Here is a 26,241-nt window from a genome sequence, read left to right as displayed (position 1 = left end):
TGATGGTAACGACGACGAGCCTGAATTTACAAGATTCATTGAAGACGACGTACATTTAGCCGAAGAAGCACTCAGAGAATATGAACACAGTCATCATGATACTCTCAACTGGTTTTCAGCAGATGACATCTGCCCCATATATGAACACATCTCAGATGACGAAATTGTTGCAAATGTCAGCGGGAAGAATGAAGCTGCACCACCAAAGCCCAAAACCAGTGGCACTAATGATGATGACGATGATGGCACCTCAACTCCCCCACCAAAAGTTTCCGAGGCAGTAAAGCACCTAGAAGCCAGTTTGAGGTGGCTGGAAACTCAAGACGTGGACAGCGTCAAAATCCTCCAACTCAGAAGCATTCTTGACTTTGCTAGAAGCCAACAGTCCGTGGCAAATAAGCAGATCACACTAGATAGCTTTTTTAAGAAGTGATGAAATTTAAAATTATGGAGTCATGCAACCAGATTGACTTTGCACTCTGCGCAATGATTAGTATAGTCGATTTCACATGTTTCTTTCATGTACATGTAATTAAATGACTACCTTTGTGTTTAAAACACGCTGGGATAACGGTTGGTTTTTTTTACAAGACTTAAACTGACCGGCTTGAAATGGTACATTTTCGTAACCCCACTATAAAGCGACCCTGCATTTATCGCGATCGAATTTTTTGGACCCCAATTATCGCGTTATAGCTTTATTTCATGTTTAGAACAGATGGGGTTGACATTGACAGGGTTTGAAATTCCCGTTTGTAAGGCCAGCATGAGGCCTATACACCATGTAAGCCCTCAAAGTAAGTATTAAGTAGGCTTGGAAGGATTCGATTTTTATTGGTAAATGTCAGTAAATGTTGATTTCTCTATACACAAACCAATGAAAAAATATTTCCATTGATGATAACTGAAATTTACAAATAGGCAAAATAATAAAAATGCTGCTTGAGAACTTATTCGAGTTTGATTTTAGGATACTCGCTTTGTATATTTTGACCTGTGATGTTCACAATTTGTGTTTTAATGATTTTAAAGCTTTAACATTTGGATTTCAATGTCTACTGTCATTAAATAATTAGTCTGACCCCCCCACCCCACACACACAGTTTCCCACAACTGTGAAAATTTAAATTGACAAAATAAAAATGTTTAAAAATAAACATTGATATTATCTGTCCAAATTATCTAAAAAAAATCCAACTCTGCCAAGTCTAGTCTAAAGTAAGACTTTATGCAGACCAGTGGGTCTTGTGTTGGCCCTTTGCAAAGGAGTGAATTTCATTCACAGTAGCCTCACAATGTACCAGATATTTGATATTTTGTATACATTTAAAAACAAACCCCAAACCCCCAAAACAAAACAAAAAAACAGCAACTTTCCTTCTTGCTGCTGAGTGTTGGAGTTAAGGTATTTACTTTATATTAGAAAAGCTCACTTGTCTCTTGGGTTTTTCCTCCCTTCCTTCATCAGTAAACATTTGGATTGGTGTTGGTAACTGTATCTAAAACAGGCTAAATCAGCGTCATCAGCAAGGAACTGAGAAACAGTATTTACTGGGGTGGGGAGATTGTATAGCTGCTTCTTTGTGTAGATGATGGTTCTCAGGGTTCCTACGGACTAGAAAGAAAACAAACATAAAACAGTGAGATAAGAGTAGAAAAGTGAAAATAATGCTTATGATGAGACTTTTCTCTTGAAATTCTCTTGTTCAGACTAACCAAACTATCAAAAGATAGAATAACCGTCATGTAGTATAAATGAACTGGCATAATAGCATGCAGATATTGCCGCTATGGCCTCTGCACACCAGTTAGTCTATAGTACGAAGGCAAAATCCTACATTTTGAGTATGAGACGAAGTATAATTTAAGGAGCTTTAACAAAGGGAGAGAGAGAGAGAGAAGACAGTTTTAGTAAAGTAAAAACAGATTTTTGAATAGTTAAACATTTTCTTTTCATTTGTTTCCAGTAAGCAGACTGGGAATTTAGTATGAGGAAAAGATTGTCCAGGAAGAAAACAGCAGGCAGACATTCGTAAGAACTAATATCTACACAAAGAAGACTTCAGAGAAGGACTGCCTCTGGGGATTTTTGTTTTATTTTCCTTTAAGAGCGTTACAAACATTTGTGGGGGAAGGTTTATTTGATTTTGTTGGGACTGAGTTTAAACCATTTTATGAACCATATGAGGGAAAGAATTTACATTTGGGAGAGAGATGCTTAGAAAACAGAAAGAAACAAAACTGAAGAGGTTTGGAGTGTTAAACAGTATAGAGAGGAGAGGATGATGTCAGCATGTTCCTAACTCCACACCTGATATCAGCATATGGAAAACATCTGACATTATAGCAACTTTCAAATGTTCTTGCATGATGATAAAACAATAATAATACCTAGCTCCTATATAGTGCTCTTTATCAGTAGATCTCAAAGCACTTTACAAAAAATGTCAATGACACTTTACATGGTATAATCCATATTCACTGTTAAGAAATCTTGAATCTAAAAACACAGCTTCTGCTGTGTACACTTAAAAAATTGGGGATTTGTATTTCTGGACAGTGGCTCCCACACCAAATATTTTACTAGTATGATACCAACCTCTGAAAAAGGCAACTTGCATGTCATCTGCATTTGTATTATGGGAATCTCCAGAGAAAGATATGCCTGCAGCCATATCACTTTGTGTAAGGATCCTGTCATCTCCCTCAACATAAGTAGTCAGGCTGGGTCAGTACTTGGATCAAAGAGCTCCATGGAACACTTCTATACTTACCGCCGGGTCCGGCGGTAAGCAATCGATCTTCTGGGATCGATATATCGCGTCTTGTCTAGACGCGATAAATCGATCCCGGATCGATCCCGGAAGTGCTCGCCGTCGATGCCAGTACTCCTTCTCTGTGAGAGGAGTACGCGCAGTCGACAGGGGAGCCTGCCTGCCGCATCTGGACCCGCGCTAAGTTTGAACTAAGGTACTTCGACTTCAGCTACGTTATTCACGTAGCTGTAGTTGCGTATCTTAGTTCGAAGTGGGGGGTTAGTGTGGACCAGCCCCTAGATGCTGCAGGAAGTGATGTTGGGGATCCAGCGTACGTAAGAGAATGGCTATATGGGGTCAGATCAGTGGTCCATCTAGCCATATCCTGTCCCCCGCAGTGGCCAGTACCAGAGCTTCAGGGAGAGTGCACAGAATAGGGCAATTTTGGAGTGATCCACCTGTCTTCCACATCTGGCTTCTGGCAGTCAGAGGTTTAGGATTGCCCTGAGCATGGGGTTGCATGACTGACCATCTTGGCTAATAGCCATTTATGGGCCTATCTGCCATGAACATATCTAGTTCTTTTATGAACCCAGTTATACTTTTGGCCTTTACAACATCACCTGGCAGTGAGTTCCACAGGTTAAATTGTGTATTGTGTGAAAAAGTACTTCCTCGTGTTAGTTTTAAATCAGTTGCCTATTAATTTAATCGGGTGACCCCTAGGTTTTTGTATTGTGCGAAAGGGTCAATAACACTTTCTTGCTCACACCACTCACGATTTTATAGACCTCTAACTGTGATGACACTTTTTTCTGAGTCAGCTAGTTCTTCTAGTCTATGCAGGCGATTAAACCACCTTCATCACCGTAGTAGATGGGCTTCCCCTCATCTTGGCTAAGTTTTTTTCTCTCCTTCATTGCAGGTTGAAAGTTTCACAACCCTTTTTTCCTTTCCTGCAAACAATTATGGAAAACGATGCCAATTTTTGACCAGCTCCACCCAGGAGCCAAAAAATGATGGCTTGCAATGTCCCGTTCACAGGCGCTTGGATGTGCCCGCAGCTGGGATTGAAAGGAGAGGGCCGTTGCCGCCAAGAATAACTGTATGCCTGCAGGTCCTGTCCTAGGCTTTGGCTGGGGACAGGGTTTAATTTGTGCCAGGGCTTGATCCCCGGCACCTCTAGGCTTGGCAGTTCATAGCCTGGCTGGCACCTCTGGGATTGCTGCACCAGTTATGAATGTTAAAAAAAAAAATGCCCGAGCCCCACTTTCATTACAAATTAAGCATTGGCTGGGGAAAGGTAGCTCTCCCCTTTGCCTAGGGGCAGGGCTGGGCTGGGCTGCAGGGCCATCCTTGCGCGCGCGCGTGCCAGCCTCCCTTGGGGCTCGAACCCCCGCTCCGCCAGCGTTCGAAACGGTCGTTCCTCACTAACGGCAGGCGGGGGTCCAGCACCAACCTTTTAAACGACGGCCAAGGCTCTCAAAGGGCGGCGCGAGCCTTCTCCGCCTCTCCCTCCCCCCACGTGCTGGCCAGGCCTGGCGACCTCACTTCCGGCCGCGGGGCGGGGAGTGGGACGAGCCGGAGGAGTGCGCATGCGCCCCTTCCCGCACACAGCCCAGCACAGGCGAGGCGAGGCGCCTGGTCCTTTGCAGATCGCTGGGTGCTCGGCTCGGCGGTGACGTGCTGCTGCTGCGTGTGAGCTGGGCGCAAAGTCCGCGCCGTGTCCCCGCCGCGCAGCGCAGCGTCGCTGCTGGCCCTGCGGCAGCGGGAGCAAAGGGGCGCAGCGGGGCCCGGCGCTTCCCACCCCCCGGCTGCGGTGCCGCTGCCTTGCGGGGCGGGGGCAGCCGCGGCAGGAGGAGCCCAGCGCGGGCAGCTCCCCGCGGGCGGAATGTGAGGCTCGCAGCCCGGCTCCTGGCAGCGGCGAGCGGTTCCCCGAGCAGCGCCCCCCGCCCCCCTCCCGCCCCCGGGCACTGCCCGCGCTTCTCCGGCTCCATCCCCCGCCCGCCGCGGGCCGGCCGCTCGCCATGAAGAAGTTCTCTCGCATGCCCAAGGCCGAGGGGAGCGGCGGCGGCGGGACGACGTGCGCTGGCTCCGGCGGCGCGGGCGGAGCGGCAGCCGCGGGCCGGGTGCTCGTGGTGGGACGGTACCAGGTCACCCTGGAGGATCTGCTGGCGGAAGGTAACGGGGGCAGGCCCCGGGCGGTGGGGGGGGCAGTGCCAGGGCAAAGCCCCCACCCTCTCGGTGGAGATGCCCGGGGGGGCGGATCGGGGGGGCAGGACGGCTCAGCCCCCATCGCGCTCCCTTCCCAGGGCCACAAGTGCCAGCCCATGCCCCCGCGGGAGGGAAGCGGGACTGGGAAGCAGGAGCCCTGCAGAGCCAATGAAGGGGGTTCCCGTAGGGAGGGCTAAAAAGTTGGGGACAGAAGGACAGAAATCTCCCTTTGCGCCCCACGCTGGGCGAAGTCTGAGACCTTTGGACCCCTTTTTTTCTCCCCCCGGCACTGGCGCTCGTTCCCAGACTCTAAATAGCTGCTTACACATTATAAGCCGGTTAGTGATTTTTTTTTTTAAACGATTGGCTGGTGCATTGGCCTCATTATGAGGTTACATAGTTTCCTGGCGTATTGTCACCAGTAAACCAGTATGAAATCGCCTAGCGAGTGGCATGCTGTTCTGGGATCTGATATTCATTGGGTCAAATCAAATGGTGTTTCAGAGAATGTGTGTAGTGTACAGTAACCAATGCCAGAGAATTGGCATGTATAAGATGTTTGTCCTATTTGCTAAGTAATTCTAAATGAAGCTGATATTAAGGCCCAACTTCTGGAATTCAACAGATTTGTACTTGGATCAGCAATAAATGTGTGGTGTTTGCAGCTTTATATGCAGTAGGACTCCTGTCTTTCCCCTTGCAACAATATTTGATTAATTATTCCATCATTATTAGCATGCTGCTTTTATTGTTAAACCTGTAATTGACATTGCAGTGAAGTTATCTTCGACAACAAAAGCTCTGAATAGGCAATATTTTGTCATTTATGCTATGCATTTTAGTAAACTAAATAACATAGGTAATCTTGACTGGTATCGGATTTGGGTTCTTATTGTGGGAATAACCAGTATAGTACTTACTCTTAGCTAAATATTTATGTACACTCTACACTATGAAGAATACTGTATAATTCCCTTCTCAGATGGTTGGACATAAGGCCAGTTTTGTATTTGCAGTACACCTATGCTGTGTGGTATTCTTGCAAAATTTGAAAACAGTAAAGTGAATAAAATCATGTTAAAGTTTATTGTCGGAAAGTAACCATGAAAATTTGCCAGCATATGCACATAAGTCTAATGTATGTATAACTCTCAACCCAAGTGTTGTGTGCAATTGTGTAGGTTTGCATGTTCTCATTACCATTTGCATATATTTATTAAAATTGCTATTAATGCCAAACAAAGAACATTTATAGGCTCTAAATTGATTTCCTTATTTCAAAGTGAGAGAATTGGTAAACAGCTGCAGCATTGCAGATACTGATAGTAGATCTGAGTACTCTGTTTAGCTCATGATATTGAAAAATATGATTGCAATGGGAGTATGTTATTGTGGAATTTTCACTTTTTCAAAAGTATGTGGGATTCTGGGAATCCTCTTTAGAACCTTGAATGGTCTATTGAAAAATATGAATTCTAAGCAGGAAGAACTTGCTTACCCTGACTTTTAGTGCCCTCTGAAAGGGACACTGTCATCTTGAGATCTTTTTGATTTAAAAATATGAAATGAATAGTTGGTTACTGCATCTTTCTTTAGCTCTTGTGCAAAAATTTTTGCAGTAATTTCCTATTATTAATATTTGAATTGAAACCTTTTAAAATACCCACACAAAGGAATACTGACAAGACATCAAGTGCTGCGAAGTGCAAAAAGTAGTGGAATTTCTATCTTTATCTATTGTAATGGATTTAATTAATATCTTTATCTATTGTAATAGATTAAAAATACTTCTGTGTTAAAGGATTTTTAAGTTGATAGCATCCCTTTAGCTAAAATTGAATTAGTGTTCAATATTGAGAAGATGGGTAGTTTTGCTTTTGCATTTTGGAAATGAGTTGAGTACTCATGCATTAGTTTTAGGACACCAATTCCACAACTAGCAATGCGGGTGGACCCTTTTATGGAGCCTTATTGAAGTCAATGGGGCTCAGTAGGGATCTGTCTCTGCAAGGCTTGTTGCAGGATACAGTCTTGGAATTGTGTAGGGGTATGTTTCTCTAATAGTTGAGGAGGTGACTTAAAATAGGCCCATGGTAGAAAACAGGGAAATTGTATAGTGCTTTGCTCAGGCTTACATGTTTAAGAGGACTCTGGTAATCTCATTTGTAAATTGTCAGTTAAGAAAAATATAAACTCTTATTTAAGGTGGATGATGTTAGGATACTACATCAGCCTAAGGGTTGCAGAAAAGTAGTACGTGTGTAGCCTGTCCCTTTTGTTGGCTGCTGTGTTTATCAAGTAACTTTGCTTTAGCCATAAAATATAATGTCTATAACTTCATCCTCGTGTGTTTATCTGCTTTTGTTCTATGATTACAGTATATTAGAAAGCATTCAAGTCAAACTTACAGTCCAAGTTAGTAGATAATGTTCAACGTTGGTACTCAGCACTGATAGTTAATGGCATTCTGAAGAGATCTGCATCTGTAATCCTTCCCCTGAAGCCAAAAGAAATGAAAGTGAAAATTTGGAATTAAAAATTAGCAGGGCTAAAAAAAAAATCTACTTGCGCAAGGGCCTGTAGGAACCTTTCATCGTGTTATGTACTACTGCAAACTCTAGGGTTCCGTTTATCCTCGTTCCTGTAAAAAGCAAGTTTCTAGTCCTTATAGTTGTGAAGAAAATGTTCCTAATATGGTGCAGGGTTATCTTGCCTTTCTGAATGCAGGCATACCATCTCAGCCACTCTTGTCAGTTTTCACAGTAATTTACATGCTGATGAAACTGATAAGAATGAGGCCAATTTAAATTCAGTGCTTTTTGGGATGAGCATTGGAAATGGTCAAGCACTGGAGCTGTAAATGGAGAGGATTAAAAAGAGATTTAGAGAGAGCTAAAGTTGTAGGAGGCGACTGTAACAGGAGCCATGGAGACTGTAGTATGAGAGTAGCAACCTACTAGACCCCAGTCCTGTTTGTAGTGTCATTGTGTTAGAAGATCTGGTATCTGTTTGTTTGATTTATTTGGCAAATATTTTTTTAATTCAGATAGGTCTACAGCTGGTCAAACACTATTCAGCAAACATTACTATTTTTGTTAAATACTCTAGTCAGGATTAGGGGCACCATTGTGTTCGGTCCTGTATAAACCCACAGGAAGATATATAGTCTATGCCTCAAAGAGCTTTTAGTCTAGGGCAACTGGAATTAATAAAATAGAAATTTAATTAGAATTCATTGCAATTTGAATACACAACTGTCTATTCTTCCAATTGAAATGGTGTGGAATGGCAGTGTAGATATTTTAACCCGAGCTGATAGGCTTAGTTGTTGAATAAGTAGGTGTTGGATAAACATTTCAAACTCTGAAAATTAATATTTCAGGTTGAGTGTTTGAAGGCTATTACAAAGGCCTGGTCCACACTACCCCCCCACTTCGGACTAAGGTATGCAAATTCAGCTACGTTAATAACGTAGCTGAATTCAAAGTACCTTAGTCCGAACTTACCGCGGGTCCAGACGCAGCAGGAAGGCTCCCCCGTCGATGCCGCGTACTCCTCTCGCTGAGCTGGAGTACCGGCGTCGACGGCGAGCATTTCCGGGATCGATCCGGGATCGATTTATCGCGTGTAGACAAGACGCGATAAATCAATCCCAGAACATCGATTGCCTGCCGTCGGACCCGGAGGTAAGTGTAGACGTACCCAAAGGCAGTAACTTGACTTCAGTTAGGCTCCATGTGAGTGGAAGATTGGTGCCTTGGAGGTGGCAAATTGGTATTTTAGAGGTTTATCTAATACATAAATTGGTAGCATACAGTAACAAATCTTCACTAGATTTGCCACTGTAATATACATGTCCTCACAGTAATGAGGTACAATGCCAAGGAGACTGCTGCCAGTCTTTCAGTGACTTAAGTGGCTAGACTTCATAGCATTGCAAGTTTGTTTGGAATGGGATGGGTACCGAAAGGGAGAACAGCATCCATCTGCTGGAACACAATGATTCATGAGATCTGAACGCACTGTTCTTCTCAGGGATGTTCTGGTCATGACACTTTGTGTTTGGTATAGTTTTCATAAATAAAGTAGCAAGAACATGATCAGTCTTACCCGACAGAGAGAGAGAAATTTCTGTCCTGGGTGGAGCAAAATTTCTTATTTCTGTGCGCACTGCCTATTCGGTGGAGATGGAATTCTGAAACATACATGGTAAATATTGGATTAAGCAGAGTGGGACATTCACCCAGAAATATCTTCACGCGTAAATCAGCATGGTGGGCTGTTTGCTGTTTCCAGATACAAAGAAACCAATAAAGTTCTCTGTGGCTTCTCCATATGTCTGGACCCAAGATATAAGGTGGTGTGAATGACTTCTCATAGTGCTAGGCAATGTTTCTGATTTATGCTTTCCCATCTTTCCTGCTGCTCCCCAGGACCATATAAAGCAGTGGTTCTCAAACTTTTATACTGGCGACCCTTTCACACAGCAAGCTCGGAGCGCGACCCCCTCTTCTACATTAAAAAAACATTTTTATATATTTAACACCATTATAAATGCTGAATGCAAAGCACGGTTTGAGGTGGAGGCTGGCTTGTGACCCCCCCATGTAATAACCTCGTGACCCCCTGAGGGGTCCCTACCCCCAGTTTGAGAACCCCTGATATAAAGGGTAGTTAAGAATGGCAGTGATACTGTTCCCACCCCCACCCTGGCTGAAGAGGCTATGGCTGTCGGAACTGATTAACCTGGCATGGACCCCCCCATGCGGGCCCCCCCCCCCCCCCCCCCCCCCCACAGTGGACGTCTGCTATTGCAAAAAACAATTCTCTAGGACCAGACAGTATAAAATGGGTAACTTTAAATGATTATTTCTCTCATGAATGCTAAAAAGAAGTCATCAAATAACTTATTCTACTGAGTGGTGCAAAGTTGATTAGTTTAATTACTGTGTTAAAGAATGAAACATACCTTTGAGTTCTTCCAGAAGGACTTTAAAGTGGTTGTATAAGAGAGTCCAAGCAAAAAGGTCAAGTCTCTTAGTATAATGTTATAGTGTTCAAGAAAGAGAAGTTTTACATAAACACCAACGTTAAATGTTTCCTCTGGTCAACAACCCTTTTTTCAGCCTCCAAAATCATGGAGCACTGCCTTAAAACCTCAGTCTGCTTCTTATAGCAGTACCCGGCTCAAACTGCCGCAGAAGGTATCATTATACTTCCCACTAAAATATATTTTCGCATAATTAATAACCGCACTCAGACAAATTTTTGGAGATGTGAGTTTCCTGTGATGAGACTCAGTATTTTAAAAATTAAACAAGTAGTCCTTACAATGGTCATAGCATTCTTTACCCAACTAAATTCCAGAAATATTCTTTGGTAAGCATTAAAGTCTAATCTTTAAGGGCATTGACAGTCTTATTGATAAGAGTCTGAGCCTGAATTGAGATCTTTTGGGCAGTCACTTAGCTTCAATTATGTAAATTCACCATATTCTACATACTGGTCATCCAATCTTTAGCCAGTGCCTTTTTTCAAATCTTCCCTGTGCCTTAGTCCCCGGAGGAAGATGGAAGAAGATTTTGTTGGAGCAGCAGCTCTGCTAGAGTTAAGGATGAGTCACCTACTGTTTAAAAGACTATAAGTGCTCTAAAACTCAGACGCTGACTTGTATCTTGAAATCTGCTGTGCCTTATGGGGGTGCAGGGTAGAGTTAGTGGTGCAAGTTCATTAATTCTTCATTAACAGTTAAGGTTACCTAGTGGTGATTCATCTACACTCAAATCTTTGAAAGGCAGGAAGTGAAGTTAAGGTGCATTGGGCAATCATAACTCTGAATTAACCAAGGTTTGGGGTAGGTAATATATAATGTAGCTGGTTCTGGATGACCATATTTAAAAGATGGTCTTGGTTCTCATTCTGGAGGCATACTGCTGTGAAAATCCTATTATAATCGATCTGTGGACCATAGCACAATGAAGAATAGGAAAAGCTACCAGTGCTTTCCTGAATTTTTTTCCTTTCTTTGAGTAATAAACTATGGCCCACGATGAAGATAAACAGATGATTTAGAAAAGCAGAGCTGAATTAATCTGAGTGTGGAAATTCTCAACTGGAGGGAACTTCAGGAGATGGTGGCAGAGATGGGCAGGTCTGGTTCTGCAAGCCTGCTGAAGAGTCCATTGTGATGAATCTGTGGACTTTGTTACTTGAAAGGAAATTTTCAGATATGCTCAGATAAATGTTTGTGTTCTCTAGCTTTCAATCTGAATCAAAATCTTAGTATTGACCATTCTTGGTTCTACAGGCAGAGGATGTGTTCACATCTGCTACCTCATTTTTTACACCTTAATTAGGTTACTATATTGAATGGAAACTAAGGGCTGGTCTGCACTACACAGATTGACGTAAGGCAGCTTACGTTGACCTATTTATGTCAGTGTACACAGTACAGCCTTGTCCCGCCAATGTAAGTACCGTGCTACACCAACATAACAACTCCACCTCCATGAGAGGCATGGGACTTATGTCTGTGTAATTAGGGCAACGCAGTATCTTTGTAGACACTGCGTTACTTACATCAGCTGTTGGCTGCCATGGTGGAGCCTTGAAATTTGACAAGAAAACTGGGATGCTAGAGCCTGGCTGCCCCTGGTGCTCTGATCTGGCTGTGCTCGCCTGGCTCCCCACTCAGGGAAGCAAGAAGCCCGGGTGGCTCCTCTTTTCTCCCGCTCTTGCCACTCCTGGTGGGAAGCTGCACGGAGTTGAGCGCCCTGGCTCTCAGCCCTCTTCAGTCGGTGGAAGTGCTCCTGGTGAGGATGCGCACCACCAACAGGAGGAGGGTAGTGTGGACATCAGTAATTACTGAGGGGGCTGTAAGTGGACCTAACATAGGTTGACTTAAGTCTGTAGTGTAGACATACCTTAGCAACTCTTAGCCTGTGTAACAAAATGTAAGCTTGCATTCTTCAGTAGTTCAGCGGTTAGGTCACAGGTATCATGCTGCTCCTTGTATCTTCAACTAAAAATAATAATCCTTTCTGTTGGGTCTCTAGAAAGCTTTAGATATTCAAATGCTTATGGACTATTCTGTTCGCTCAGGAAAAAGTGGTCCAGAAGAATCAAGACCTCTTGTAAGTTTAGAGAGACAGTCAGTTTTCCAAAATGCTGGTTTGTTTTCTTTAAGGGTTTTACAAAACATAATATGAATTAAACTTTGTTGGTAAAGGTTAAATACACAACTGGTGCTGCCCCTGAACACAACTATGCTGTATTATACAGGAGAGCTAAAAAATGGAACTGACTTATCTCTTTTGTCCAAGCTAAGTTACCTCAAAAAAAAAAAAAAAATAAACAGCATAAATGGTGAAAAGGAGATAGATTTAAAAACATTTCAGACTTAAGGGTGGTGATATAAATTTTAATTTTCTGTATCTTGTCCATTTATAGAAAAAAACGTTATTGTGACTGTGAAAGAACTTTCAATGTTTGATATGGTTATTTTTATTTGAAGTCACAGCTTTGGAATAAGTAAAATATTCCAAATGGAGGACTGAGGAAACTATGCAACCTAAATGTCCTTTCATGCATTCCCCGTCTTTCCTTTGTACCCAGCGCCACTCCACATGTACAAACTAAGTTTCTATATGAAATTCAGTGAGTTTTCTGTCAGAAGCGTATGGGGCGGGAGGTGAAGGGTTAAAGGAACTTTTGATCTTGGAGTTATGTAAGGCAGGAAAATAGGCTGTTGAGTACTAAAAGGTATTCTAGGGTTTTAACTTTATCAACACTTCTGATAGACTAGCTCTAGTAATAGCAATATGAAGTGAGATTAATGTTTTGCTTTCTACAGGATGCAGCTGTGTTCAAATAAATGTTCTTTAAAAACAGGAAGTGCATATGGATAGATGCGTGTAATTCTTGACTTGTCTTTCCTATATGTTAATGATGCGTAACTGAGAGTGTATTGAGTAGAGGAAGGCTTTATTTTAACTCAGTGTAGTGGTACTAGATGCAAAGTAAGAAAAAAATGTTACGGCTCCCTCAGCATTTTATTTTCACTGTAAAAGTGTTTAATTTGGGTGGAATAATAAAATTAGTAACTAGTGTATTTTGTTTCCTAACTCAGTATACTTTAACTGATTTTGATTTATGCCAAATTAAAAACAAAAGTGTTAAGATCTTATTCTATGTTAAAAGCACATCATATTACCTATCTACTTCACAGGGCTGCTAGGTTCATCTGTATTATATAGATGGGGAAACAGAGGAACAGAGGATAAAAATTCCCTAGGGCTGAAGAGGGGTGTCTGCATCAGATCAAGGATAAAAATTCAGGAATCCCTGATTTTTAGTATAGTTCTTCTCTTGTTGTATTATTAGTACTCAATTATTTCCACATTTTAGTGTGTATTCTAATTTATTTTCACATTTCCCACTTTATTGTCTATACTCAATTTGATTTAAAAGAGAAACTAAATATATTTTCTGTGTATGCCTAATTGTAGTTGGATATTGGTTTAAATTAGCAGGAGAAACCCACATACATGGTAGTTTAGTAGCTCTGAAAGCTTTTTTTGTAAGATAGTGGTCAAGAATCACTGTTGTTGACTAACAGTTTTTCTTTGGGAGACGTTTTATGCTTAGTTTGATGTAAATTTTTCATAATTTTTCCCACCAGCCAAATCTTGATAGATTCTATTTGCAAACACTTTTTGTTGTACATCTGCTCATAAATGTTGCTTTGAAGATATTGACATTAATACATTTTGACATACTATTAATTTATATTATAGTTGCGCCTAGGAACTCTAGTAAAAGATGAGGGTTCCATTGTGCTAGGCAATGTACAGATGAGTAACAAAGAAGACTGTTCTTGTTCCAGAGAACTTAGTGTAGGGGTAACATTTTCAAAAGGGACTGGTGCACTTATGTGCTTTTTGAAAGTTTTACCCTAATTGTCATTAAGCAACAGGTGGACAAAATAAACAGAATGGGGTGGGAGTGGATGGGAAGATGAGGATAAATTGAAAAGATAGTGAAAACACAGTTTTGATGAAATCAGAAGTATCAAATTTTTTTTTGTTTTTAGTGCATCATAGAAACACAAACAAATTAAGATCAATGTTAGAAGACTTATTTGGATGTGTGTCCTCTTGTCGTTTAACAAACTTACCCTTCATATCTTTTGTTTAAAATGGAGTAACAGTAACTTTAACTGACATGGTTTGTAGTTAGTGTGCACCAAGCTGGCGCGTGAATCTGCAGCATACTAGCTTGCGACACACTAACTTGTTTTGTGGACCCTGCTACTGTGCATTAAAAGTTCTTTAGTGCACTTTGATATGCTGCTGGAACATATGCAGTTAATGTTCAGCAAGCTAGTTCACTGTACATTCCCACCCCGGCTTGTCACGCACCAAGTCTCTGGGTAGGCAAACCTTAATTTTTTTTGTTGAATGAATTAATCTCGGTATTTGATATGACAACACAATATATGTTCAACAGTGAAGAAAAGTCAATTTCTCAGACTAATTCCTTTCTAATCGGTTGTGGTGATTTCATGTGAAGTGTCTGTCTAGGTACTTATGTGGCCCTTTTTATCACATCTAGCTCCTCCTAGGCATTGATCAGTTTATCCTTACAACACCTTATGAAGTAAGGAAGTAGTAGTACAGGAGAACCTCAGAGTTATGAACATGTCTGGAATGGAGGTTGCTCATAACTATGAAACGTTTGTAACTCTGAACAAAATTTTATGGTTGTTCTTTCAAAAGTTTACTGCTGAACATTGACTTAATATAGCTTTGAAACATTACTATGCAGAAGAAATATGCTGCTTTCTCTTTATTTTTTTTAGTAGTTTACATTTAACACAGTACTGTACAGTATTTGCTTCTTTTTTTGTCTCTCTGATACTGCCTGATTGTGAACTTCTGGTTCCAAATGAGATGTGTGGTTGACTGGTCAGTTTGTAACTCTTGTGTTCATAACTCTGAGGTTCTACTGTATGACCATTTTATGGATAAGGAACTGAAACAGGCACTTGGCCAAGGGCACAAGGGACTGAATGTAATTCTCCTAAGTCTGAATCAGTGCCTTAACCACAAGACCATCCTTCCTCTTGCCTAGTTTGGTGAGTACAAACTAGACCAGCTTGTCCAAAATTAAATTATGGAGACTTACTTGCGGGGAGAGAAGCATCCAGACCCAGAAAGTCAAATTGGGAAGTGTATCCTAATTATTATTTTTAAGAGTTACTTGGTCATTCCGGCATATAGACAGATAGATAGAGAGATAGCACATGCATATTAACTGTGTTGTTCAGAGAGTGAAACTGATTTTTGACAGAAGAGAATATTATGCAGTGGGTGGGGCAGTATTTTAAGTCTTGTATCTGGGCTCCTGGCTGTTGTGTTTATATATTTTTCTTAATTTATTTTAACCTTTTTTCAATCTTTCCCTCATTGTTAAAACTTTTATTAGCTTTCTTTAAATCCTTTACTTAGATCTTTATCGCTAATAAGTTTTATGGACTTTAGATTGTCACTTTTGTATTTCTTGCTTGGTGGCACATACTGGTCATTATAGTCTTATAACTCAAAGTGTAAAAAAAACCCTGACAATTTGGACACTTGCCTGCCTGTCTACTAGAAAAATACTGTGAGTTTGTTTCAGATGGCACACTAGGAATTATTGCTGGAGCCTCTGTGAATCTATTATGAAACTTGTGTTTCCCCCCCCCCCCCCCCCGCATCAGTTGTATCTCTGTGTGTATACAATATGTCAATACAGCTTAATTTAGTAGTTGCTTGAAAAGGCTATTAACATTGCCTGAAATACTTGTATATAGCTAATATCTAGAGGTTAAATGACTGGTGATAGGATTCAGTTCCCAGTGGCTTTCAGGGGCAATTCTCTGATACATGGTGTATACACTCTAGTCCTTCTCTTCGTTTCTGGAAAGGGAAAGTTCACCTCATCTTTCATCTCTGCCTTATGCTGAGGGTAAGTAAACTTTGAGTTACTGGTCTGTGTATGGGTAAGGTTTTGTCTCCATTCTCCCTTGTCAGCAAGTGGACAGGGTGGAGAGAGAAGAGGGGCGTACTATCCCCTTCTGTGTTTTTGTTTGAGAGGGTTCAATACTGTCCCCTATTCGTCTCTTGGTTAAGTGTCTGAGATTTTGCCATGCTGGTTTTGGTCCACCTCTGCCCTTGGTCTCAATCACCCCACATCCCTACTCTTCATAACTTTTAGGAGCAGCAGTGTGGTGATTACAAGATCAGGGATCAGTGGTGAAACTGACCAGTCACCTTTGAAATACAGGTGGAATGGAAGAGATTGTAATAAGTTACACTGTGCAGCTGCTTGGGAGCGAGCAGTGATAGTCACGTTTTTGCACTGTCCACACTGGCGCTTAGGTCAGTGTAACTTGGTGGGTGGTGGCTTATTCACACCTCTGAGCGTAGTAAATTATCCCGACATATGTGGTAGTGAGTACAAGCCCTTAGTTACAGTGCTGATATAGAATAAGAACTTGAAGAGAATATCGTAATGTATGTGTGTGGTGAGGCTAAGTTAAGATTGTACATGAAACTTTAATTCTTTAACTTCCTGTCTTTTGAGTGCTTAATTTTGCAACCTTAAGATTCCTTTTACATGATTTGTTTTATGTAATTTCTTCAGTCTGCAGATTGGCCAATCTATAACTCTTTTTTTCACTCCCATAATACTGGGTGCACAAAAATTGGCCAAACCAATTTTTCCTGTAAATCCAGAGATGTCCTATGACCAGGGTCTCTCCCTCCAAATCCATCTAGATTAAATTTCCTTTGGGACTAAAAACCATGACTGTTTGAGATTCTGATACCTTCAACAAGACAGTTTGTCGCTAGTCTATCAACCCCTATCTGGAAAAAAAGTAATGTGGTGAAACTGTTTTATGAACTTGACGTTCCTATTGGAGGTATTCAACAAAAGGTTGAGCCACTGTGATCCTTCCAAATCTACCTGATATTCAGAAGCCTGCATTCCACAGGACACTGTCAGTTGGCCGTGTATCATGATGTATGGGGAAACAAGTATTACTAGGCTGACACCACTCCTTCTGAGACTTCAGCTGGATACCTTATGCAATCTAGTTTGAGAAGTTGTCGTGGGAAACACTGGCATGTACTGCAGATGTGAGTACACTGTGGTGTCACCAAGTTAGTTGTGCTATTTCTGGAAAGATTGATAGCAAGGACTAATTTAATGTTGATGCTGGATTGATGGATTTGTGTTATCAGAAGACACACACTGGTAATGGACAAAATGGTCAATTCTATAGTACAGAGTGGATTGATTTAAAATGATTTTAATCATGATTTAAGTTGGCAAGCAGGAAACCTTGATTTAAATCATCAATTTAATCTTATTTTGCATTTGTAATTTTTATTGGTAATCATTAAAACATGTTGGTTTGCAGCTAAATATAGACTTACCAAATTTAGTGCATTACTTTTTGCTAACCAGGAGGATAAGCTATATCTACACACTTATTTTTTTTTTTTTTACAGCTAAACGTAGCTTTATTTGGATTAATGTTTACTTATGTTGGAAAATTGTGAATGATTCATTTCTTCTTTACTAGACTAATTTTTTACTTATGTTTTGTATTGAGCTGCATTTGGATTGAAAGTGGAATTTGGCTAAAATTCACACAAGCTACCTTTTAAAGTATTTTTTATTATTAAGTAAAACTACCCTAAATGTGCTGGATCTCTCTTCTTATGTAAGTTTTGATAAAAACATATTTTGCAATTAAAACTGTTTTATTAAACAAAAGGAAGACTTTAAGACTTTAGAACAGGTAGATCTCATCCTCTCAGAGCTTGTTTATATTTATAGACTAGAAAAGGGAAAACAAGCTTTCCTGCTTTTCAACTTCCAATTTAACTTTGAATAAATTTAAATGAAGAAAATAGTCTTTCTTCACCTGCAAAAGAAGCTGTTGCTGTCAACATCTGGTTTAGCACTTCAGCAAACTCTGGCTCCAAATTTCTACCATTCATTGGTTTGATTTTCTTTAAAACTTTTGCAGCCAGCATGCCCTGCTTGAATATTTTTTTATTTAAATGATTTAAATAGATTACTGTTAGTTTAATCCTTAACATAGGTTGTCACAATTCCAAATTTAAATTAAAATACTTTTTCTTTTTAAAAATAAATTTATTTAAAATAAATCTGATTTAAATAAAATATTTAAATTAAAATTTGATTTTTTTAATCTGCCTTGTTCTATAAATCATATTTCCATGGGAGCTGATTTTCTGGTTACACAAAGACTTTCCAATCAAGTGAGGACTTAACCAGTAGCTGAATTAACAAGTGAGGTCATCTCCAGCTGAGATTTACCTATTGGGCATGGTGTGTTTGGTAAGCTTTGTTAAAAAGCTTTAAACTCCACAGCATGGAATTTAGAAGTAAAATTAATTACAAACGACCCACAACCATGCTGAAATTTGAAAACTATATAATATACAATAAAATGCTTCTAAGATACAAACAATTTTAATAGCAGATTAGTTAAATGTTTTCTAAAATTTTGTTTATCCCATGTATGGCCGAACTATATTTCTTAACCCTATTCTGCCAGTACTTTGACTTAGTCAGGATCCTAAAATTCATTATTCTTTTAATGGTATTTTAGTTTTGCAGAACTTCCAGATTTAGGTATTTTTATCCACCAGCGCTTAAATACTGCGAGACACTAATTTCTTTGCTTTCACCTGCTGTCCTATACATGGTGGATCCTAACCATTTTGCTCTTGTAAGCAAGTTTCAGTCTATACATGCCTCCCTCAATTGCTTCAGGTGTAACAGCACTCACATATGGGATTGGGACTGTGTTCAGTTTTGTTCCTTGCACCTGAACGATCCAAAGGAAAGTCAATTTTTTCAGTTTCATTTAAAAAAAATTATGGATAGCCCTTATCATTTCAGAGATAAACAGATGCAGTGATACCTGCTTTAATCTGCATTCAGTCTGAAACAGGAGCTCTGAAAAATATGAACTTGCCCCATTTATTTCAGTCAGGGCCCTGTGGGCTTCTCTTTTCTATGGCTGTGGAAAGTGGTACATTTCCAAGATGCCACAGAATTTGCCATTTTGCTGTAGCTGGACACTTTGTTTCCTGGCCACGATGGCAGGTGGTAAGTTATTAGGGAGCAGGTATACAAGATGATAGTCAATTGCCCTTGCCAGACAATATAGGAAAAAATACAAGCCTTATACCAGTGCAAACAGTCCTCTTTGGGTTCAATCAGGAAAATCCACTGGGAGAGAACAGCTGCTTGAGGGGAAAATAGACCTGTCTTTCAAGAAGTCTGCCGGACTCTCTGTCAGCCTAATCTGGACTGAAATCCCCTCCTCTGATCTGACTTCCCCCCCAGTTTGCGGAGTATTGTTCAGTTTCCATATGGATGAGTGAGCTTTGGGAGACTTCCCTTAAGGGGATATTCCTTAGAAAAGGTCCCAAGATGTAGACTCATCCTGTCATAATTCAGCCTAGGAAAGAATCACAAAAGGCCTGAAGCTATCCATTATCTGCTGTGGAGACGGGTGATAGAGCCTCTCTTCTGTTCTATTCCTGGTTACAAAAAAATCTGGAACAGAGCAGTGTCTGATTTGGTGTATTCTGTAAGTTCCCAGAAAAGTTCAAATCCAATATAGGGACACTCACATACATACACTTCAGCAGCCTTAAATTTAGAGTCTTTCCCTACTTTCTATCTCTCTGAAGGCTACTTCCTGTAAATCCTTATTTATTGATCCCATGGGGGAAACCTGTATTTTACCTTGGGATAACAGTACTTTCAGCACATTTCCTTTGCCTCTTTGATATGGCTACCACTCCTAGTGTGTTCATGATGCTTGACATGATGATAGCCCACAGAGAGGAGAGAATCTATGGCTATGTCTGCACTGTCGCAGTGCAGGTGATGGGATTGTGAATTGCAGAGTGCACCAAAATGTTGTGTTCTAACTGCCCTGTGTAGATGATTCTGGCGCAGACTGAAAGGTATCTAGTTCACATCAACATAGATGTATTGGATTCTCTCCTGGTCTCACCAGTGGCCTCCAAAGCTGCCTTCCATCTCTTCTGAACCATGCTCTGTCTCACTTGACATTAGATATGCAATTCCTCCAAGCAGTACTGGAGTAACTCATCTAGTATCTCTCTATCTCGTGCGTGGGGGTTTTAAGGCCTCACAGCTCCCTGCTTTACACTATGAAAGGCCCAGCAAGCCAGTTTCGAAAAGTTACCATGCCTATGCTTTGCTTTCTCTGAGGGCTATGAATAGTACATTGCCACCAGTTACAAGTTACTATATGGTTCTTTGTAATCAAGCAAAAAGCATTACAAAGAAAACAGATTTAAATGCACACTAACTATACCCAGAGTCATCCACTGAAAGACTTATCAACCGTCCCGTAGGACTTGGGGGTCTCCTTGGACAGAAGATCTTGTCTGCTTGCTAGATCAGAAATGCCAGGTCTACACTATGTCGCTCAGGGGTGTGAAAAATCAAAGTGCTACAGCTGCTGAGTTGCACCAGTGCAGTTGTGCCACTGCAGCTTTTTAAATGTAGACCTGTTCTGAGTCAGTTTAAGCACAGCCTTCTTATGCTGGAAGCCCTTTCTTTGTCTGTTGGTCTCTAGAAAACCCAGTTTGAACCACTGTATGCAGGCTTCCCCAGTGGGTGGTACCTGCTTAGTGGTGTTTACAACCTAAGTGATTTACCTTAATGCCCTCACTGTTTTTGGTTCCTGGAGGAATTGTGGAAACCCTGCCCCCTGGAGTTGCACACAGTCCTTGGCCTGCAGTGATACATACATTTAATAAAATATGGGCCCCAGCGATATCACATGGGATTGCAATATGTCACAGCAGCCTACCAGGTTTTGCAGCAAACACTTGGAGAAGAGAACAGTCCTAAGAGCAAAGCTCTTAAAAGAAGGGAGACAGTATAGGTGGCCAAAGCTTCAAGGTGATCCCAGTATGCTACTGCTTCTCTGCACTATGGTTGCGTTATAGTTAATACATTCCAAGGTTTGAGCCCTGAATACGTATGAGACTTGACATCAGACTAGTTAAAATCAGATTAGATTCCTGTTTCCATCACTAACTCTTCTGGACTAGATTACATTTTTAACATAATCCCTTAGATAACTGGTTCTTGGTAAAAAGATTTGATCTTTAATAGAAAAGACATCCCTCTGGTTAATAAAACAGCAAATAGAAATTCACAAGGCAGAACTAGAAGTATATTCCTTAGAATGGCACATGTCAATGATTAATGTTTGTATCTTTGGAGAAAAACCTTATTTGTTTTTAAACAGTTCTGTAACTATCAAATGTTTGCTGGCATCCGAAACTGAATGTTTCTTGAACTTACTTAAGAGCTCTTTGGTTTTTTTTACAGAAGAACTAGCTTAGGCCAGTTAGATATTCTAAAAACACAGCACTATTAAATGATGCAATTAGCAGTTGGTGATTGTTGCAATTAACTGAGTGGTGGGAATGTGAGGGGTGAACTTGCACTACTTATCTTTTGACTAAAAGATACGCTTAATTGCTTATAGAGAAAAAAATTCATCCTTTAAACCAATCAATAATAGCATAATCTTTTTAAAATATAAAGGAAATGAAAAAGCTGTTAAGATAGTTTCTGTAAATAAGAGGCCGAGAGAAGGATCCGTTATCCTCATTTTGAAAACATAAGGGTCTGAAATCTCCTGATAGGTCTTGCATAATTTCCTTACACTTTCATTGTCTGCATATCTTTGGAAATTGGATTACTACAAAATTGCTGTACGTTTTACTAAAAATACCGAGGTAGAATGTTATGAGAAGCTTTTGAATTACAGATTGCTTGTGCAAACTTCCTTTTATCATCCAGTTCATAGTATGTAGTTATGACATTGGTAAGAAATGATGGATTTTTATTTGAAGACCTCTCATTGGAAATTAGTGGAGGCACGTCTAGCTTTCCCTCTTAGTCAGTTTAATCATGTTTATTTAATGGCATTTCAGGTAACACCAACAGTTAGTATAAATGAGATTAAACTGAAACATGAATTTTTCCTGTCCTGTACACATGACCTTTTTATTTGTTGGATAAGAAATTCAGTTATAGGAAGTCTTGTTTGAGCGAGTCCTTTTTATAAAGAATTAATTGAGAAGAAGTGAGGTTTTTTACCCACCAAAGCTTATGCCCAAATAAATCTGTTAGTCTTTAAGGTGCCACCAGACTCCTAATTAATTGAGAGGTTTCTTTTTGTATATTGCAAATATACATTTCAGAATTTTTGTATATGACCACTAACGATAACTTTAAATTTTCTCGTTGTGTATGAATATAACGTTAAGTTCAACATTCGTTTTCTGCATTGAATTTCCTCAAGAGGAAAGAAGGCGCTGTTGCATTGTATTTGAATGCACCTTTAAATCAAAATCATGTTGGAATATAAAGGAAACACTGCAGATTGAAGTGCATTGGTGTGGTAAGGGATGAGATGTATAAAATATTTAGACAGGTGTCAGACTACTCATCCTAAATGTAAACCCACATCAGGTCTTTCTTTTGCATAATTTGGAGATGTAGTCTGGTGTCCCCATTTTGGGAAGCTTTATTGTAGGGATTTAAGTTACAGCATTTTAAGAGAATTTGTGTTTGTGCAATAGACATGTCAGGAGCAAAATGTTTAAGGATGTTTTGTACAATATGTTGGTCTAGATTTGAAAGGTTGCTTTCTCCAGGATGTCCATATAATACTGAAATGACTACTCCGTCTCTAACCAGATTGGAGGCAGGCCAGATTAATGTCTCTAAAATTCAAGATTAAGCCCTGCTTTCAATCAATATTTCCCCTCTGTGAGAGGTAGAGTGACCGGATGTCCCGATTTTATAGGGACAGTCCTGATTTTTGGGTCTTTTTCTTATATAGGCTCCTATTACCCCCCACCCCCGTCCCGATTTTTTCCCCATTTGCTGTCTGGTCACCCTAGTGAGAGGATGGCTGCAGATCTATGTTGCAAAACACTACAGTATCTCTAGCCCCCAAATGCATAATTGATATTCTGTTTAATTACAGGTAAATCTTGATACCTGCTTATGAGTTCAGTTTCATAGCACCCAGTCATAAAGAGCTGTAAAAGCTGACTCTTTTTTATATAAAAAAGTTGAAGCCAAAAAGGATTGTGATTCATGACCAAGCATAAACTTGATTGATTTTTATCTTAACTCATTTCTAAGACTGTTCAGATGTTTTATTCTTGTAGTGACAAGTCTCTCTTGTATAATATGAATCCAAAATGTATAGGTGAAAATGGGTTATCGTTTGAATCTGCATACTCAAGATATTACTGGCAGTGAAAGCAATCTGTTAACCTTGCATTACTAATTATGGTACTTCATTACTACACTTCCTTGTTAAAAGAATCAAAGTATTTTCGTGCCTTAAACAATGGAGTCCATGAATTATTTGTAATGTTAGAGAAATTTGGATCTTGCTTTTAATGAATAGAAAAAAGGCAGCTAGTGAAAGCAGTGCTATAGTTATGGTTGATACACCTCAGTCCAAACTTTTATTTTTGGTTACAGTATTCACACTTTTAGACATTCTGCTTCAGAAATGAATTGTTTGGGACAGTTTATAAAAACATGTTGATTATGTCTCTTAGAGGCCACTTGATTTATCCTAATTGAGGAAAGGAAAAAGCCTTTTACCTTGGATGCAAAATTCAATTTTTTAATATCTTTTCTTTGGAATGGTAGATGCTGAATTAAGATAGTCTTTTTAAAGGTTTGCAATTCTTGTAACTTTAAAGTTAAAATCAATTTAAAATGACTGAACTTTCTCCTGTTCAGGGTAATTCTTGATGACATGTGGAAAAATCCTGATGAAGCTTGATAGTTAAATTCTTGAACTATACAATTGTGGGACATTATAAAAATTCATGGCTGTATCAGTTGTAAGCACCATTGCAAACTTACTTGGATTTCATCTTTTCTCACTTTCTTGGGGTACTGTGCATGTAAGCTTATACTGATATGCTGCTGCTGGTCGTGGGTGGGCAAATCAAAAATAGAAGTACAGAAGCTTCTTCTATGTAATTCATAAGGAAGGAGCAAAATACTAACGCTGATTTGCTTCACTAAATGTCCCTGAAACATTTTGGTAGCGTACAATGGCATAGGTCTGTGTGATACATACTTTGAATCTACATGACACAACAGTACAGGTTTGGTTATTATATCAAATGTGCTTTAGAAGAGCTTGCTTTAATTGGTCTGGCCAAGATACCTTTAAAGTGAATGGTAATTTGGGATACTTAAACTATTTTTTTATACTCAGGTGGAGACAATTTATAAAGTGATTTTCAGGAGTTGGCGTGCAGCACTTTATGAAAATCAGGTCTCCTTAAGGTGTCAGTTTGGGCACCTAAATTCTTGAAAATCTTGTCCTCTATTCCTAGCTCATAGAAACAGAGGTATTTTTAATAAGCTTGAAACAAATAGACAAGGGGAGATATTAAATGGAAATGAGTGGGTATTCAGCTTAAAAAAAAAAAAGCCAGAGATAAATTTGTGAAATGTTAATGCCCAATAAATGGGTACAGATTTGAAAATATTGATGTTGGGTCAGAGAAGAAGGAAGATTTTTTTTTTAAATATTAGTTTCACAAAACAATAAATAAAGTGGAATAAAATGCAGGAATTAGTTTTTGTGAAAAATATTTTCTATTTATTAATATTATATATGACTCATGAATGTGACTAATTGCTTTGAAAATTCATCCTGTCACCATGGATGTAAGCCCAATCAAAGACTTGGTGTAAAATTTTCACAAGTACCTAAAGCACCTAAGTGAATTACATGCTTTTGAGAATTTTACCCTTAGTTCATAACTGCTGCTTCCTGAGTCTGTTGCGTATGGGTGAAGATGTCCAGAAAATGGTCTGTCACAAGTAGCATGGCTAATGTATTTTTTTTTTTCTGAATTTAAGACTTTTTAAAAATGGATTTTCCCAAGCAGGGGTAGATTTACCAAACATGACTATATTTTCAGTAGTAGTTTAGCTTCCTGTGAATATATTCAAATTGCACAGCTTTTGTTGGCCATACTAAAAGCTGTCTGTAGAAAAATCTCTTCCCTCCCCAGTGCATAGGTGTACTATTCTATCTGGTTAGAGAGCATGTTTTACCATGGAACTTACTTTGTATTTAACAACATTGATAAATAGATCATGCCAGTGTATAATGTTTTGTCTCTGGCCCATTGTTGGTACTGGTATTATTCATCTCATAGGCTTTAATTAGGGGCCACCAAATGAAATCAATAGGCAGCAGGTTTAAAACAAACACAATCAACCTGTGGAACTCCTTCCCAGAAGATGTTGTGAAGGCCAGGACTATAACAGGGTTTCAAAAAGAACTAGATAAATTCATGGAGGATAGGTCCATCCATGGCTATTAGCCAGGATGGGCAGGGATGGTGTCCCTAGCCTCTGTTTGCCAGAAGCTGGGAATGGGTGACGGGGGATGGATCACTTGATGATTATCTGTTCTGTTCACTTTCCTGTGGGGCACCTGGCCACTGTGGGAAGACCGATATTGGGCTAGATGGACCCTTGGTCTGACTCAGTATGGCCGTTCTTATGTTTAAATTACCTATTACAGTTACTTGCATATTTGTATTTAAATTGCTATTGGTGGCCGGCCCATTTAAGAGAAGAGAAAAGAAAAAAAAGTTAAGCCTTAGCAGGGGAAGGGTCTACTTCAGGCTTTCATGGAATTTTACTTTGCATGCGTTCTTTTGGAGAGGAGGAAAATTTAACTTAATCTAATCAAACAGATTGTAATTTAGAAATACATTTGATAATACCTGAACTAAAAGATGTGGAAATATATAGACCATGAATGAAAACTTGTAATATCTGGATTCTCAAAGCTTCATGAAAGTATAAATGGAGGGAGGTGGGGAAAACTTTTTGAGATGCATGCTGACAGGAGATGTAATGGGTCACCCTTTTTAAGGAGATGCTGGAACCCTAATTTGACAGGTCATCGTGATAGGTGAAAGTCTTTACTTTTGTTAATCTTTACCAGCCCAAATTATTGAAACTTCACTAGCTACATTTCCCATTGTTGGTCTGGCTGTACATACATTTGTAGGTTGTCACTTTTTTTGTTTTCTATCCTATTCTTAATTTTTCTTTCTGT

General features: G+C 39.7%; 1 protein-coding gene across 1 annotated transcript in view; it reads left to right on the top strand.

The window, feature by feature from the left end:
- The first annotated feature begins 4,388 nt into the window (after nucleotides 1–4,388).
- Nucleotides 4,389–26,241, top strand: part of BMP2K (BMP2 inducible kinase) — a 105,674-nt gene continuing 83,821 nt past the window's right edge. Inside the window, exon 1 of the mRNA XM_024199916.3 lies at nucleotides 4,389–4,937. Coding sequence (XP_024055684.2) covers nucleotides 4,784–4,937 — 154 coding nt within the window. The 5' untranslated portion in view covers nucleotides 4,389–4,783. The remainder of the gene's footprint in view (nucleotides 4,938–26,241) is intronic.

This window comes from Terrapene carolina, unplaced genomic scaffold (assembly GCF_002925995.2).
Source record: "Terrapene carolina triunguis isolate 2854851 unplaced genomic scaffold, T_m_triunguis-2.0 Scaffold136, whole genome shotgun sequence".
Lineage (NCBI taxonomy): Eukaryota > Metazoa > Chordata > Testudines > Emydidae > Terrapene > Terrapene triunguis.
This window is presented reverse-complemented; position numbering and strand designations above follow the sequence as displayed.